The sequence below is a fragment of the Chaetura pelagica genome, unplaced genomic scaffold, assembly GCF_000747805.2.
Source record: "Chaetura pelagica isolate M959 unplaced genomic scaffold, ChaPel_1.0 scaffold83, whole genome shotgun sequence".
NCBI classification, from domain to species: domain Eukaryota; kingdom Metazoa; phylum Chordata; class Aves; order Apodiformes; family Apodidae; genus Chaetura; species Chaetura pelagica.
The window spans coordinates 4,077,554-4,092,123 of record NW_009952893.1 but is presented as its reverse complement, the minus strand read 5'-3'; the positions used below and the strand labels follow the sequence as shown (position 1 = coordinate 4,092,123).

Here is a 14,570-nt window from a genome sequence, read left to right as displayed (position 1 = left end):
GTTCAGTGTTACATATGTCTAGCTCCCTATCAGTAGTAAAGACGCTTTTTTGGATTCACAAATGCACAGCACCATATGCTGGACAGCTGCCTGCACCCATGTTGTTCACTCATGGAACTAGACATGGACTGAGGGAAAAGCAGACAGAAATAAAAACTAAGAACATTGTGTGGAATTCAACATTTTGTCCAAAGAGACAGCTTTGTTGGCCACTCCTTTTATCACCAATAGCAATCCAGGGACTTGCTTCAGACACACAAAAGAATGAATGCATCCTTCTACCAGATAGAGGTAACTGAAGGAGGAATCAAGAACTGTACTGTATGACTTGTGTCACAGAACTGCTAGATATATTAATAAAAATTGTAGCCTAACTGAATGACATTCTTTGCTTATTTTTGCTTACTTTGTATGTCTTAGTCAATGATAAAAAATTGACAAAATCATTTATATTCTTTGTATCAGCTTCAATACAACTGTATTACCTCTGTGTTTTTCTTCCCTAATTTTCTTAGCCTTTCATTCCATTCTTCTTTATCCCTGAGATATTGATTGTACTCCTTGTTTCTTTCAAGCCGTAGTTTCTCCTAAAACGAGCATTGAAAAGGGCATCATAATTTTACAATTCTGAGTAGCTTTTAACTTCACAGAATTGCAGTACTAAATGAATACATGCAAGCTGTGTGTTTGCCCTCCCTCTTCTTCGTGATGTACAAATAAGGCTTGAATTGCTTTGAGATTTCTGTTTATTCTTGAATATGATAGATCTTGATTTGAAATCTGTAAGTAGAAGTCAGCTTCCTGGGTGTGAAGTCTAGTCCCCAATAACACTACTGTATATCAAGTTCCACCTTCAGCCCATTTAGGTTTCCTGCTGCCAAATCTATTCCAAACTCATTTAAGGTCTCACTCCCTTGACAATTACAAATTACCTTCTAATTTCCAATCTGAATGTATTTACAGATTATATTTTAAACAAACAACTTGGTTTTTGTGTTAAGGTTAGTTGTGATTTGCCCCACTCTTAATTAAAACAGGACAACAAATACATGTAGAGACAAGATGTGTCAATTATAGCTTAGCATCTAACTTGAACTGTCAAATTCAAATGAGCAGTTAAGCTGACCACTAAGAGAGTCAACAGCACAAAAAATGCAAGGAAAACTAAGAAAAACATGATCTATCCACCTTGTCCTAGCTATTTTTGCAAGGTGACACCATTTATAACCAGCTTGCTCAGGTGTAAAGATATGCAGAAATTTTGCTTAATAATATTATATAAAACACACAAAAAAAAGTCTCCAGGTAAAGCAAACTCTGATTTGCATTTTTTCCAGATAATAGTATCTTATGTTTAGAGCTAATACCAACTCATTCCAACTATCATCTAAATGCAAATAAGATATTTATATTACAAATTACAAATCATGCTCTTCCCCACTGCAGTATTTTTCAATTAAAAAACCAAAAGGTATTAAAAAATCTGAACATTATATATAAATTTACTTTCCCATTTCAAACAGAAATTTAAAATCCACCTGAAATGCAAACAAAAATAATTTATACCTCGATCACCATGGAAATACCTGCTTAGTAATAGTTTTGCAAATGAGACCAATGCTCCCCACAAAATTTGTGTCTTTAGGTTTTCTGACAGTGGCAATAGAAAATCCGCAGACAGGTACGAAAGCTGCCTGAAGGGTATTCTCCAAAGCTGAGAAACTAGAATTGTCTTTAGCAGGTGGCAAAACACTCAGGAGAAAATTCAATATGCTGTGTGACGGCACATTTTACCTAACAGAGGAAACCAAAATGCCAATGTTAACCTCTAATCACTATCTGCCCAGAGGCCAACCGATTAGCATGGCACAGTGTGACACCTTCTGGCAGCTTTTATGTTCTGCAACAGCAATAAATAAATGGATAAAAAGGATACAATGTGCTTGTACAGAAAATTTCTACTGATGTCAACTGTTACAATATAAAAACACACATGATTAGATGTTCCCAGTTCAGACATGTCTTTAGTTTCCACAGAATTCAAGATATTTTATCTTTAACTGTTTCAGCACACATACTCACAACAGTTAACACCAAGTTCATGAAAACTTCAAGTTAACAAACTCAACCCAAATGCCCTTCCTGAGTATTTAATTCTCCCTCCCTTTTTTTTTTTTAACACTGACAGAGGTGTTTTTTTTCATTCCAGTGCTTTTCACTCGAGTGGACAAACATTATTGCCAGCACAGAGGACAGAAAGCATACCTAAGCACATCAAGGGCAAGACCAACACATTCCACAGCAGAAGTCTTGCACCAGATTAACAGCCAGACAGCACAGCCTCAAACACAGAGCAACCACGCAACTCCGGGACAACATACCCACCAAAAGTGCAACAAGTTCAGTCCTCCTCAAGCAACAATGTTTCTTTTTCAGCTTTGCATCTCCACTGGTGTTTCGTGGGTCCTAACAACCTGACAGTGGTGTTCCGCAAAAAGCTAAATTACAATGTTTCAGCTGTTTTGAGCCCCCAGTTCAAGAAGGACATAGAGTTAAGACTAGAGGAGGGCCACCAAGATGATCAGAGGGCTGGAGCACCTCTCTTACGAAGACAGGCTAAGAGAGTTGGGGTTGTTCAGCCTGGAGAAGAGAAGGCTCCGAGGAGACCTTATAGCGGCCTTCCAGTGTCTGAAGGGCCTACAGGAAAGCTGGGGAGGGACTTTTGACAAGGGCTTGTAGTGAGAGGACAAGGGGTAATGACTTAAAACTGGAAGAGGGTAGATTTGGATTAGACGTTAGTAGGAAATTCTTTCCTGTAAAACTGGTGAGACACTGGCACAGGTTGCCCAGGGAAGCTGTAGATGTCCCCTCCCTGGAAGTGTTCAAGGCCAGGTTGGATGGGGCTTTGTGCAATCTCATCTAGTGGGAAGTGTCCTTGGCCATGTAGGGGGGTTGGAATTAGATGATCTTTAAGGTCCCTTTCAACCCAAACTATTCTATGATTCAACCTCCCGGATCAATTTACAAGCAAACTCAGGAAAGGAACTGGGAATATAAGGCCAAAAGTGTGAGGACAGGAGGTGACCCCTTTAAGACCGATTTAGGCTTTCAGAGAATCTTAGTGTGTATGCATCAGAGGAATGGATCAGAAGTTAAGAAAATACACATATATGCATGTCACATCTTCATATTCTAACCTCCATGAAACTCTAATAGCAAAGAGACTGTTACAGCTGGTATCTTTCTCCAACACGTCAAAGTAAGACCATAAACTGGTAAGAAACCTTCGGGAGATCAAAAGAGCTAAATGAAGAGAACGTGTACTTTCACTAAACACATAAGTATCTGTACTCTCAAAGAAAGACTGGAAATTGGGAAGATTCCTATGCTAACAGCAGGCAATATGTGAAATACCAGATAAGCTTTTATTTAGATTCTGGGATTTATCTCTTCAAAAAGAAAAAAAAAACCACACACCTGAGAATAAGCAGGTAGGTTAAACATACAAAAAAACCATACACAAAACCATCAAAACAAGCTGTGTACAGCAGAAAGCACACTTCCTTTAGTTCTGATAGGAACTGATAAGAATACCACTGTAGAAAACAACTACAAGCACATCTTTTTAAAATTATCCCCAGGCTGCAGTAAGAAGAGTAATAAATTTTAAAAGTATATAAACAAGAAAACCAAATATAAGAAAAGCCATGTTCTTTACTAGATCAATACTTATTGTTGAACAAAACCCAAGCACAAACACTAGATATTCTGAACACACCAAATGCCTTAGAGGTGTGAGTTAGAAGTAGCAAACTTTGAATTAGTATCAGAATAGAATCGCACATCTAATTATCTACAAAGTAAGAGTACCGGTAATTTTGGACTAAAATCTAAACCCAAACAACTAAATATAACAACATTACTTTTCAGAAAATTATTCTCACAACCACCTCAAAAAATGTTCATTTGTAAACAATGTAAAAAAAACCACAACAAACCCAACCAAACAAAAAAACTTAAGTGAATTAATTTTTCCCCAACTGTTTAAACATTCAGGTTAATTTTCAATTTATACATCACTTACTTAATTTGCTCCAGATATTTACCTTGGCAGACCTTCGCTCATCAATAGGAAGAGATAATCCCTGAGTATATGGATTTACTTCACCAGTAGTCAGATAATTTTTCTATATAAACAAAAAAAGTTAGATTATTAAACAGATTTGAAAATAATAAATCTTACTTGTTGAATAGTTGCTAGGAATTACATTTTCTGAAATATATCTGATCAATTTGATGAAATAAAGACTGAAGACAACCTTCACATTTTGAAAATGCAGGATGTTCTTGGAACACACAAATGAAGTCAAGGAATATGCAAAGAAAAGGACTTGCCAAGCTTTAAGCTTGAGTTTGAAAGTTTCACTTCTTCCCCGTTACATTATTTCTAGGATGACATAAATTAGTCCCTGTATATTAAAAAACATTTTATTAAAAAAAACCAACTCCCCATTATTACTTAGCTCCCCCACAAGCAAGTACCATAAGCACAAGCATCTGTAAAAGCATTAGAGGAATTTTCCAAGATAATAACTTACTTACAACAAAAATCTGCTTTTTCTCACTGCAGAAAATCTGTGTCTACCTCTTACTTTAACAGGTGGAAACCATGCTAATACTAGCACAGTCACAACTCTGCATCTCAACACCATTTCCTACAACAGCAGTCCTCAAACTTTTCTGGAGATCTTGTAATTCCTTACAAAATTTGAATCACTTTCAGAACAAAACCTTGTGTTTTTCCACATAGCTCCCCAGGCCACATCTTGGGAACTGGGCTGTGCAGCAAGCCAAAGTATCAGCCTTTCAGATCAAACACCAACACTAGAACAGGTCCTTAGCTTCCAGGTCCAGTGGCTTCTTCATGCATCACTCATTTATTAAAAGAATCCCCAGGCCATTCTCAGCCAATCACCTATGTTTTATAAATCTGATTATCCTTAATAAAAAGATCATCTATTTGTGCTGCATGGACTGATGAATATACTATTTTGCTAGCATTCTTTCCTTCCATTATCTATGTTGTAATGTAGCTTAAAAGCTTAGAGGCATGTCAATAGGAAGAGCTCTACCTATTTCAGTAGAAAACCACATGATTACGAATTATATTTCACAATTACACAGCAAAATATTTAAGGGATTTAATAGTCATGTAGATATTCAAGCACTGTGACAACCACATTAATCAGGAAAACTAATTTACGTTTATTTTAAAAAAGTAAATAAATTGTAATCATCATTATTAAATAATTTTTCATCCTTTGAACACATCTGTAGATTACCTCTGACCTTAAAAGGGTATTTGTCAATACTCAGAAGCTGATACATAAACTGTATTTTCTACATAAGCAAGACTAAAGAAGTTATTAACCAAAATGTTATTGCTATGCCATTAGAGAGCATTATGGTAGCTCTTCTTCAGGCCTTACAAGCTTAATGTAGCTAATATATACTACACAAAAAAAAACAAACCACAACTTCTAAAACTTAATTTGTAAAACTAAAGTTCAATTGAAAATAAAAAAACAGTTATTGTAAAAATTATATGGGCACTTCGGTGAGAACTATAAAACATTTCATTTAACACAATAATCTAACTTCGAAAATAATCTGAAGTTTAGGATGAAACAAGAAGCAAAAATTTTATAAATACCATTTTGGTCAGAGGTTAGGAAGCTAGTTAATTCTGCTATTGTTATTCAGGAATTCTAGGGCATGCTAATATACTTAACTGGGATCATATGCATGTTATTCAAAGCCCCAGAAAAAAACAGGAGGATCTGTCTCTACAACGTTACTTCCCAGTCCTTTACTGAAGTTGCTTAATTTGAGCAACCTGGATGAACAGCATTAACTTTGAAAATTATATATACATTACAGTATAATAATAGAAATAATTTAAAATTACTGTAATTGAACAAAGCTTGCAAAAATGTGTCTGGTATTATTTTTTTCCTCACAATCCCTGTATTCTTGCATTCTGGCCACTAGATGGAGAATATCTGGCTCTACTGCTTTCCTAAGCACCACTGATGAGAATTCCCAGTGACAGGGAAGAGAACAGCCCTGACCCTGGTTCTGATCGCATACTATTTATTATTTTATTCCAACTTTATAAAGAACATATAACAAGTAAAAAAAATCTGAACTCTCAGCATCTATGTAAGTGATAAGCCTTGAAGCAAACGTCTACTAAAATAAAACTTTTTGCAGAGTCAGCATTGGACAGCAATAGCAAATGCAAAGGAAAAAAGAAATCAACAAGTGTTTTAAAATCTCACTAGTGGAAAATAACAAATATAAGCAATCATTTGCACAAAGCCAACAATTCAGTTAAGCACAAATCACTACAACGTGCACAAACACAAAAAGCACCAAAAAGTAACGATTTTTTTTAAATACAAAGAGCACAGAGCTTTCAAACAAAGCAAGAAGCAACTAATTTAAAGGAAAAAAAAATATATATTGCAGGCACCCTACCTTTCTTTTTGCCTGTGAAATGCCCTAAAAGTCAGGGAAAAGAAACTATTCAAAAAGAGTCTTTCATTCAAAAATATTTGACTTAACAAAAAGACTTATTTTCTTAAAAGCCAATCCATTGTATCATTTTAAGAACTGAAGACACTGATAATTAGCATTTTCAGAAAACAGAAATTATTTGCTTCCCGATTTTTTTCTCTTTGACTCAGAATAGACACAGAATATTCCCAAGATTGAGATTTCATACATACCATTTCAATTTTAAATTTATTGTGACATTTAATAAATCATGCTAAGCAGAACATTGACCTTTTTTTATTTCTAAAATAGAAAAGAAGCTGTTAAATGGAGTTATGCTAATTACAGGAATGTTCCACCTAAATTACATGCCACAGAATACTAAGTACTTAATGAAGTAATAGATTATATTTTAAATTCTTAAGAAGAAACTACGAAATAAGTAGAAACAAATAAATAGAAGTGTTCAGAATAAAATGTAGTAGGTAATATGTAGTCTCATAGCAATGAGATCTGTAGAAGCCTAAAATATATAGCCCTTCCAAGCTGTGACATTTTGAAATTCTTTTTACTCACATCTTCAAAAACAGCCGTCAAATAAATGCTTTCTTACTGAGATTTTTCAGAAGTTTTATTAATTTTCATTCAATTAAAATGAGTCATTTTAGAAGACTCACTAAACTCAGGCAACTAGATAAGAAGCTTTACCTGAGAAAGATATCGTCTATAATCTTGTCGAAGTTCCTCTTTAAGTTTATGTTTCTTTCGTTCATATTCTTCTCCAAGAGGTAAACTCAAGCCATAGTCACCTGAAAGTTTAACGCCATTAAATATTATTATTCTACTATTTTGTATTAATGCAAAGCACATCCTGCAAAGGCTACAGCTGGGTTTTTATTAGACATCAGCAATTGAAATGAACTATGCAACCAGTCATTACAAAACAGTCGAAATAAAAACCATCTTCTCTGTATAAGTAGTTGAGTGGAAAGCATAGATAAATGGATTGGTTATCTGTTATTAGTTTCCCTCTAGTCTTTGCAATTTTTCTCCCCATTGAAAAAAAAATAATCCAAAATAAACTGAATTTATTTGGATAGTTTGACAAATGGTATAAAATAACCTAAATGTTGTAGCTATCTTTTGTCAATGTATGTTTCAAAGAAAATCTCCTTTGACAAGTTGGTTTCTGCATTTTTCTGATATTTTAAGCTGTCCTTGTCATACAAGAGAAAACATACTTCACAACTAGAAGGCAGAGATATTTGTTTAGCCCAAAGCATGTGAAAAATACGTTGGCTTCCACTAAATTGAAGGAATCTGACAATCATATATTTTTTCTTTCCACCTCAGTGTTTTTAATTGCAGCAGACCCAAAACACTCATTTTGTACTTTTTCAGGATTACTGTCAGGTCTCGTAACAGCTGCACTCTTAAAATATACTGCTATTGCAAGTTGGTTGTTTTTCCCAAATCACTTTTTAAAGTACTTTATAAGAAATACTCTCAGTCCCAGAAGCCCACGCTTTTACCACTTTCCACAGAGACCTAGTGAAACATAAGGAAAGGCTTCTTTACTGTTCAACCTAAACATAAGCAAAAACTTTTCTGTGAGGGTAACAGAGCACTGAACAGGCTGCCGAGGGAGATTGTGGAATCTCCATCCCTGGAGACATTCAAAACCTGTCTGGATGTGTTCCTGTGTGGTTTACAGCAGGTGATCCTGCTGTAGCAGGTTGGCTAGACGATTTTCAGAGGTCCCTTTCAACCCCTATTGCTCTGCAATTTTGTACGACTTTCACAAAACCACTCAAGAGACACAGATCCCAACTGTTTCTTTTTTTTTATTTCCTATTGTTTCTCTGAAAGCATTTCTACTTCTTATGGTCTATGTAAAACTTGTACTATGAATTAAGAAGTAAGAGGAGCACATTCAAAATTTACTCTTACATCAGTCCCAACTTATTGCAGGGTACTTTGTTTGACTCCAACATTTTAAATGTTTAGGGCATTAACTGGTGTCTGTACAGTAAAAATTACATTATATAACTGCTGAAAACTGCTAACTCGAGATTCAATCTGCTACTGAAATAGATAAAAGGTTAAAATTATACTTAGTAAAAATACACTTAGCTGGCTTATCTTGAGATAGCTTCACCTAACTCAGAACACATCCTCACAAAAAAAAACAACAGGGCCTGCTGTTCCGAAGAACCAAAGGGCCCAATACCTGACTAAATATGTCATACACTATTTTGAAACAGCTTCCAGAGTTGAACCACCAACCAAAATCTGCATGGGAGTTTCTTCTCCAGTCTGCAACTTACTTTTCTACTAATTTTGCACATTTGGTGAGTTCCACTAAAAAATAAGCTACCACTTCAACCACCAAAAAAGGGAAAAGTGTAAAGAGGAACAGAACGCACAGGAGAAAATAATCTGTTTCAGCTACTCGCTCTTGCCTTTTATTTTGACATGAAATTATTGTTGGATTAACTATAGCAAACCAAGGGGAAAAAAAAAAAATCAAAAGCAAATAACACATCAGAGCAAAGATTCACTCAGTAACTTCACAGAAGCCAGTAAAACTTAGTACAGAAAAAAAATCAGTGGAGTGATTCAAATACATGAAGCATTCAAACAGAAGAGGATTTAAAGTTAATTTTATGACAGAAGACATGTTTTTGGCCACCAGAAAAGCACTGAGATAACAATTATGGGTAGTGAGTTAGGAGGTATTTTAAAACTACCTACTTCAAAAACTTAGCTCAGGAGAGCCAAGCAGGACAAAAATAGTCCAGTTAACATACCTTAATCCTAATTTTGTGAACAATTTGTCAGAATTCTTCCATGGGAATAAGAGATATACAACTTTTTATTATTATTATTATTAGAAAACGCTAAGGTTTTAAATGCATTTTTCCATTAAAGTTTGTATGTACTTAATATGTTGAGAAATAACTGTAACTTCATCCAGTCTGATTCTCAGCTACCAAGAAGCAGGTCTCTGTCTAACTTAATCCAAAGGAAATTACACTGCTTTAAAGCAGAAACAGCCAGTAACATCAACAACCACCTACTGACAGCAAAACATGTCCAGGGCCCAAATTATTTTTGTAGCAATACCTATTTGTTGCTTTTCATTTAATACCACCCTAATAACCCTCATCTGTGATACTTCCTTAGATGTGCGTTATTTACTTAAGTGTCAACAGCAAACCAAATCTACAATAACTAATACATCATGAAACATGCTATTATAGCTCTCCAACAAGGGATAAAATTATTTAGTATTAGAAGAGCTTAACTGTTATGTAGTGGTCTATCACAGTCCTTGGGATACTACCCGTTGTGTTCCTTTTTCTGTATCATATGTTTCCACAGTTAAGCAAAGTATCAACACCAGAACTAACCTGTTGATCATAAAAAAACTGCCAAAAATGTGAGGTAGATACATATTCAAGTGCTGTCCTCTAAACAATTTTATCCATTAAGACTTCTGGCAGCAAGCAATATTCCATTATGATTTCAGGTAATTTTTTAGTGAAGTTTTCCTGCAAAGGTTTTAGAAGAGCTTGTCTTGCTGATGGCAGAGCATTCTACTTATAAAATATCCCTATAAAAAACATGTTAAGACATGCACTTTTCTGGTCATGAATTCTGTTAAAATTACATAACATTAAGGTTAGCATGAGTACTTATCTAGAAGATAGATTAGATTGGTATTATGTAAGAAATATCAAACGTCCACTGGCATATCTTCTTTAAAATAAAAGGGCAGCTTTTACTTCCACTGGAACCTGAAGAATCGCACCAGAATTACAGTAAACACAGAATGAAAATCCATGAGGTACAAAACCAAAACACCTGAACATGAAAAGAGTTACATACTGACAAGAAGTAGGACACAGAAAAGCTCTAAAGCTGTCAGGAGAAACCTGAGCTAGACAAGCATAACTAAGGAAAAACAGTAGCACCTGCAGAAAGGAGATGGCAGGACAAGTAAGGAAAGCAGGCACAATACATTCTGCTCCACCCAAACACAACAGGACAGGACAGATAATTTATCAAGGACTGGCAAGCAGCTTTTTGTTTTGGGGTTTTGTTTGGTTGGGTTTTTTAAATGGAGCTACCTTTACAAGAAGAAAAATAAAGTGCTTGGCATTCTTTGTTAAAAAAAACACAAAATAGACATAACTGCAAAAAAAATTTCACACAATCCCAAGACATTTGGAAGACTGAAGAACTGGTATGTACTTGAAAAATAATCACAGGATGGTTTGGGTTGGAAGGCACCTTGAAGATCAATAATGATCACCTCGTAAATAAAAACCCACAGCAGTAATTCTCTTCCAAAAAACTCAAAGGTCATTAAATGCTACTTAAATGGAGAAGACATGTAAAAAATGTACTATACCTGAAGGACAGTTCTGTTGACTATTTGGAGGTATATTTTCTTTTGCCATGGAGATTAACATTTTGCTCATCTCAGAAAGCTTCTCTGATTCCTTATCCTGCAAAGCAAAAAACACTTTGCTGCATCACAAGGTAAGAGAAATATCACACATAAGAATAACATTATTAACATAATTATTATCACTGGAGAATAGAGGGTTTGAAAGTGATTATGAATTAACACATCAAACAGGTTATATGTTTCACAAATACTACCAAGAAACTAGTTCTCCTCTGCAACACAGGAATTATTAGTTCAACATATTTCAACATATTCAATGTATTTCACAGAATTAAATATGTTGACAATATATGTTGTTATTTATTTAATAAACCATATATCACAATCCACAATTGCTTCAGTTTCCACATAACCCCTCTGCTTTTTTGTGCCGGTTGATTTGATGCACTAAACCCTGCTTGAAACTATGAAAGGATTACTGGGTATTACAGGACAAATTTAACACACCACTTCACTGTAACTACACTTTCACCACACCTGTTCACTGTAACTACACTTTCACCACACAGCTTAGGACTTTTACCAAACTATAGGCTGGAAACATTCTCCTCTCTAAACTTGCTCTGAGGAGAGAGGGCAAAAATAAAGCAAGCCAAACTCCTCACAGCTCCCTATGAATTAACTTTCTGGAGTGAATTAATAAAAATTTCTGGAGAAAATTATCATAACTAGGTAAAAATACTTATATTGCACAAAGAAGGGGAAAGACAAATTCTCACAACCTTCTGAAAAAAAAAAAAAGGGGGCGGGGAGTGTAAACTCATTATTATAATTATTGTTAAAAGCTCAAGCTGTTTGGGGCTTTGTAAGTCAAACAACAAACCAAACCCATATTTTTTCCTGAGGACTTTATTTAGTTAAGGTAACACTTACATAGTTGAATTATTTAGATATAGCTTTCTGCCAGGCACTGGCACTACTAAACAACTTAGTGGTGATATGCAAATTATAAAATCTTTCTGGCTTTACAGTTAGGTACTAAGATTTCTAATAGGAAAACTGCGATAAGAACAGATTCTGTTTAATTGATTGGCTTAAGTAATTTGTCTTTTATATCTTCTAGCTTCTATAACAGAAATTTTGAGGATATTTGTACCTTACACCCCTATCCTAACACTCATGTTCTGGAGTAGGCAGAGAACAGATCCCAGCTACTCAGCTTCCTTAGCGACAGGGGAAGGAGCAATGAAAACGATTTCCCACTTGTGAAATACAAATGTTACCAGATATCCCTGGTGGCAAAGAGGTTTTTAAAAACCTACATAAATACAGATAGAAGGTATTTAAGTTAGAAATTACTTTGAGTAGATAAATCTTATATTTTAACAACACATACAATTTTAAGAGCACAGTAAAAGCAAGCTTAAATCAAGCCCCTAGCAACAGCAGTGATTAAATTCAGGAAAACTAATACTCTTACCCTCATTTCCATGTAAGGTGGATCATTTTCAAGTTCTGCCTTATCTTGTGCCAACTTGGCCTTCTGTTCTTCAATAAATTTTTGTAAATCATCCGCCATAATTTCTAAGGTTAAAGAAAAGACAAAGCATTGCCTCTACATCAGAATCTCTAAAATTTAAAGTTCAATTATAGTTGATTAAGACAGAAGTTAAGTAATATTCAAGTTTCTCCTTGAGCACTACAAGCCTTAAGATGTTTGCTGGGTCACTGAGACACCTGACTGAAGAAATCCATCCATGGATTTCTTGTGTTTCAACAGAGGAAAATTCAAGGATTCCAGATTATAAACCTGAAGATAATTCCCTAATCTTTTTTCCTAACTTAGTTAAAGTGTTTTGGGGTTGGTGTTTTTAAGTGCAAGTCTACCAGTGACCATTCACTACACACTAGTACAAACTTATTCTTAGTGAATTATAAAATCAAAATGAGACAATGTAAAAAAAACCAAAACAAATAAAGGAATCGTTAGACAAAAAAAGGAGGAAAAGTGCAAAATACACATATACTCTAAAATAAGGACCATATCATACAATTAATTTTGGCTTAACTTAGTATTGCAAGAGGTCTTAAAAATCATCAACCTTAGAGAAAAAAAAAAACAAACAACAAAATCCAAAGGTAAAAAAACACCACAAAACCAAAAAACCCACAAAACACAAAATATATGCAGTCTTTCTGTAGTTGGAGCCAACCATACATCATTACCTCCTATGCCAATAAAGTAGCAAAGGCAATACAGCTACAATTCTGCAATAATTATAAGTTTGTAGCTATCAGGCAGCACCGACTTGCAATCAGACAAGCCACTCCCTGTAAGAAAACATGTAAATAGGGAGCAGCTAATTACCTGCCTTCCATTAGTTGTACATCTTGCCTGTTTAACTGAAAGTGCTTCACTGAAGAAATTGTAGCATCTTACTTGTGCAATTAATTGTATATTGTTGCTCCTAGATAGCCTCATAATAAAAATTAAAGTGAAATCAAATTCATGACAATGGAACCATACAGAAGTTAAGGACCACACTCATGCTTTGAATACTCTTTGTTAAGATAAGTCCTACCGGAACTAAAAATACTGCAAAGCTGCATAGTGACTAACCACAGAACAAAGACAGATAAAACCCAAAAGAATGACTGCGCCTACTCATCCTCATCTCCACTCTGTGTTTCCACCAACCCCACTGCAGAAGCTTTGCAAAACCAAGCCCTCAGATTTAAAAAAATCCATGTTATATTCCACTCCTAAAGGAAGCATGAAACTGAGAAGAAAATGATGACCCTCAAATCCCTCTAGTACTACCCACACAACATAAGCAAGAGCTTATGCAGGTTCCTAAGCAATCCCATCACATCCGTTATCTAAACTCAAGACTGTGCAGCAGTTTTATTGAGGCTAATTCAGTACCTTCTAAACCCTACAGATTGTAGGAAGTAAACAACAGGCCAATAATAAAAGTGTATCACAAAACATTTTCAGGAAGAGGATCAAAGAATTAAAAAAAAAACAACCCACAACAAGCAAACAAAAAAACCCACCTCACAAAGACCAGCAGAATTAGGTAAGGTAAACATAAAATAATATGTCCAGACAGATCGAAAGTGATGCTACTAAGGTAAGTAAGATGCAGAGGAATAATGTCAAAATTCCATCAGATAAATTCAAGTAACTGCATGCTAACTGAAGGAATGTATCTGCTTGGTGCATTCCTTAAAATTTATTCATTTGTACTTTTCCTCTTAAATTAATGTTATTTGAAATTTTGTAATATAAAATTACAATATTGTTACAAAGGAAGCAGATCTAGGACAACCTATTTACAACTCCTAGTGGTACTATAGGACAATCAATTCCAAAAATAAATTCCCCCATCTGATTTGTCCTAAATCTTTAATCTCATTAGTTTTGCACACTGATAAAGGATAAAAAGAAATCTAAAAGTGGGTAAGTTCCCAGGCACTGATGAATTTTATTTAGCCTATTAGGTTATATAAGAACAATGAAAAAACTGTTCTGACCGGTGAACATACTAAAGAATGTAATAGTTCCATCACCTATCCAGTGCTTCACAGCCAC

General features: G+C 34.9%; 1 protein-coding gene across 1 annotated transcript in view; it reads right to left on the bottom strand.

Moving 5' to 3' along the window:
• Window positions 1-12,554, bottom strand: part of CSPP1 (centrosome and spindle pole associated protein 1) — a 53,870-nt gene extending 41,316 nt beyond the window's left edge. The window contains exons 1-6 of the mRNA XM_009995595.1: window positions 12,456-12,554; window positions 10,976-11,072; window positions 7,267-7,367; window positions 6,541-6,564; window positions 4,107-4,187; window positions 486-587 (exon numbers count right to left, since the gene is read on the bottom strand). Coding sequence (XP_009993897.1) covers window positions 486-587; window positions 4,107-4,187; window positions 6,541-6,564; window positions 7,267-7,367; window positions 10,976-11,072; window positions 12,456-12,554 — 504 coding nt within the window. The remainder of the gene's footprint in view (window positions 1-485; window positions 588-4,106; window positions 4,188-6,540; window positions 6,565-7,266; window positions 7,368-10,975; window positions 11,073-12,455) is intronic.
• Between the last annotated feature and the right edge of the window lie 2,016 nt (window positions 12,555-14,570).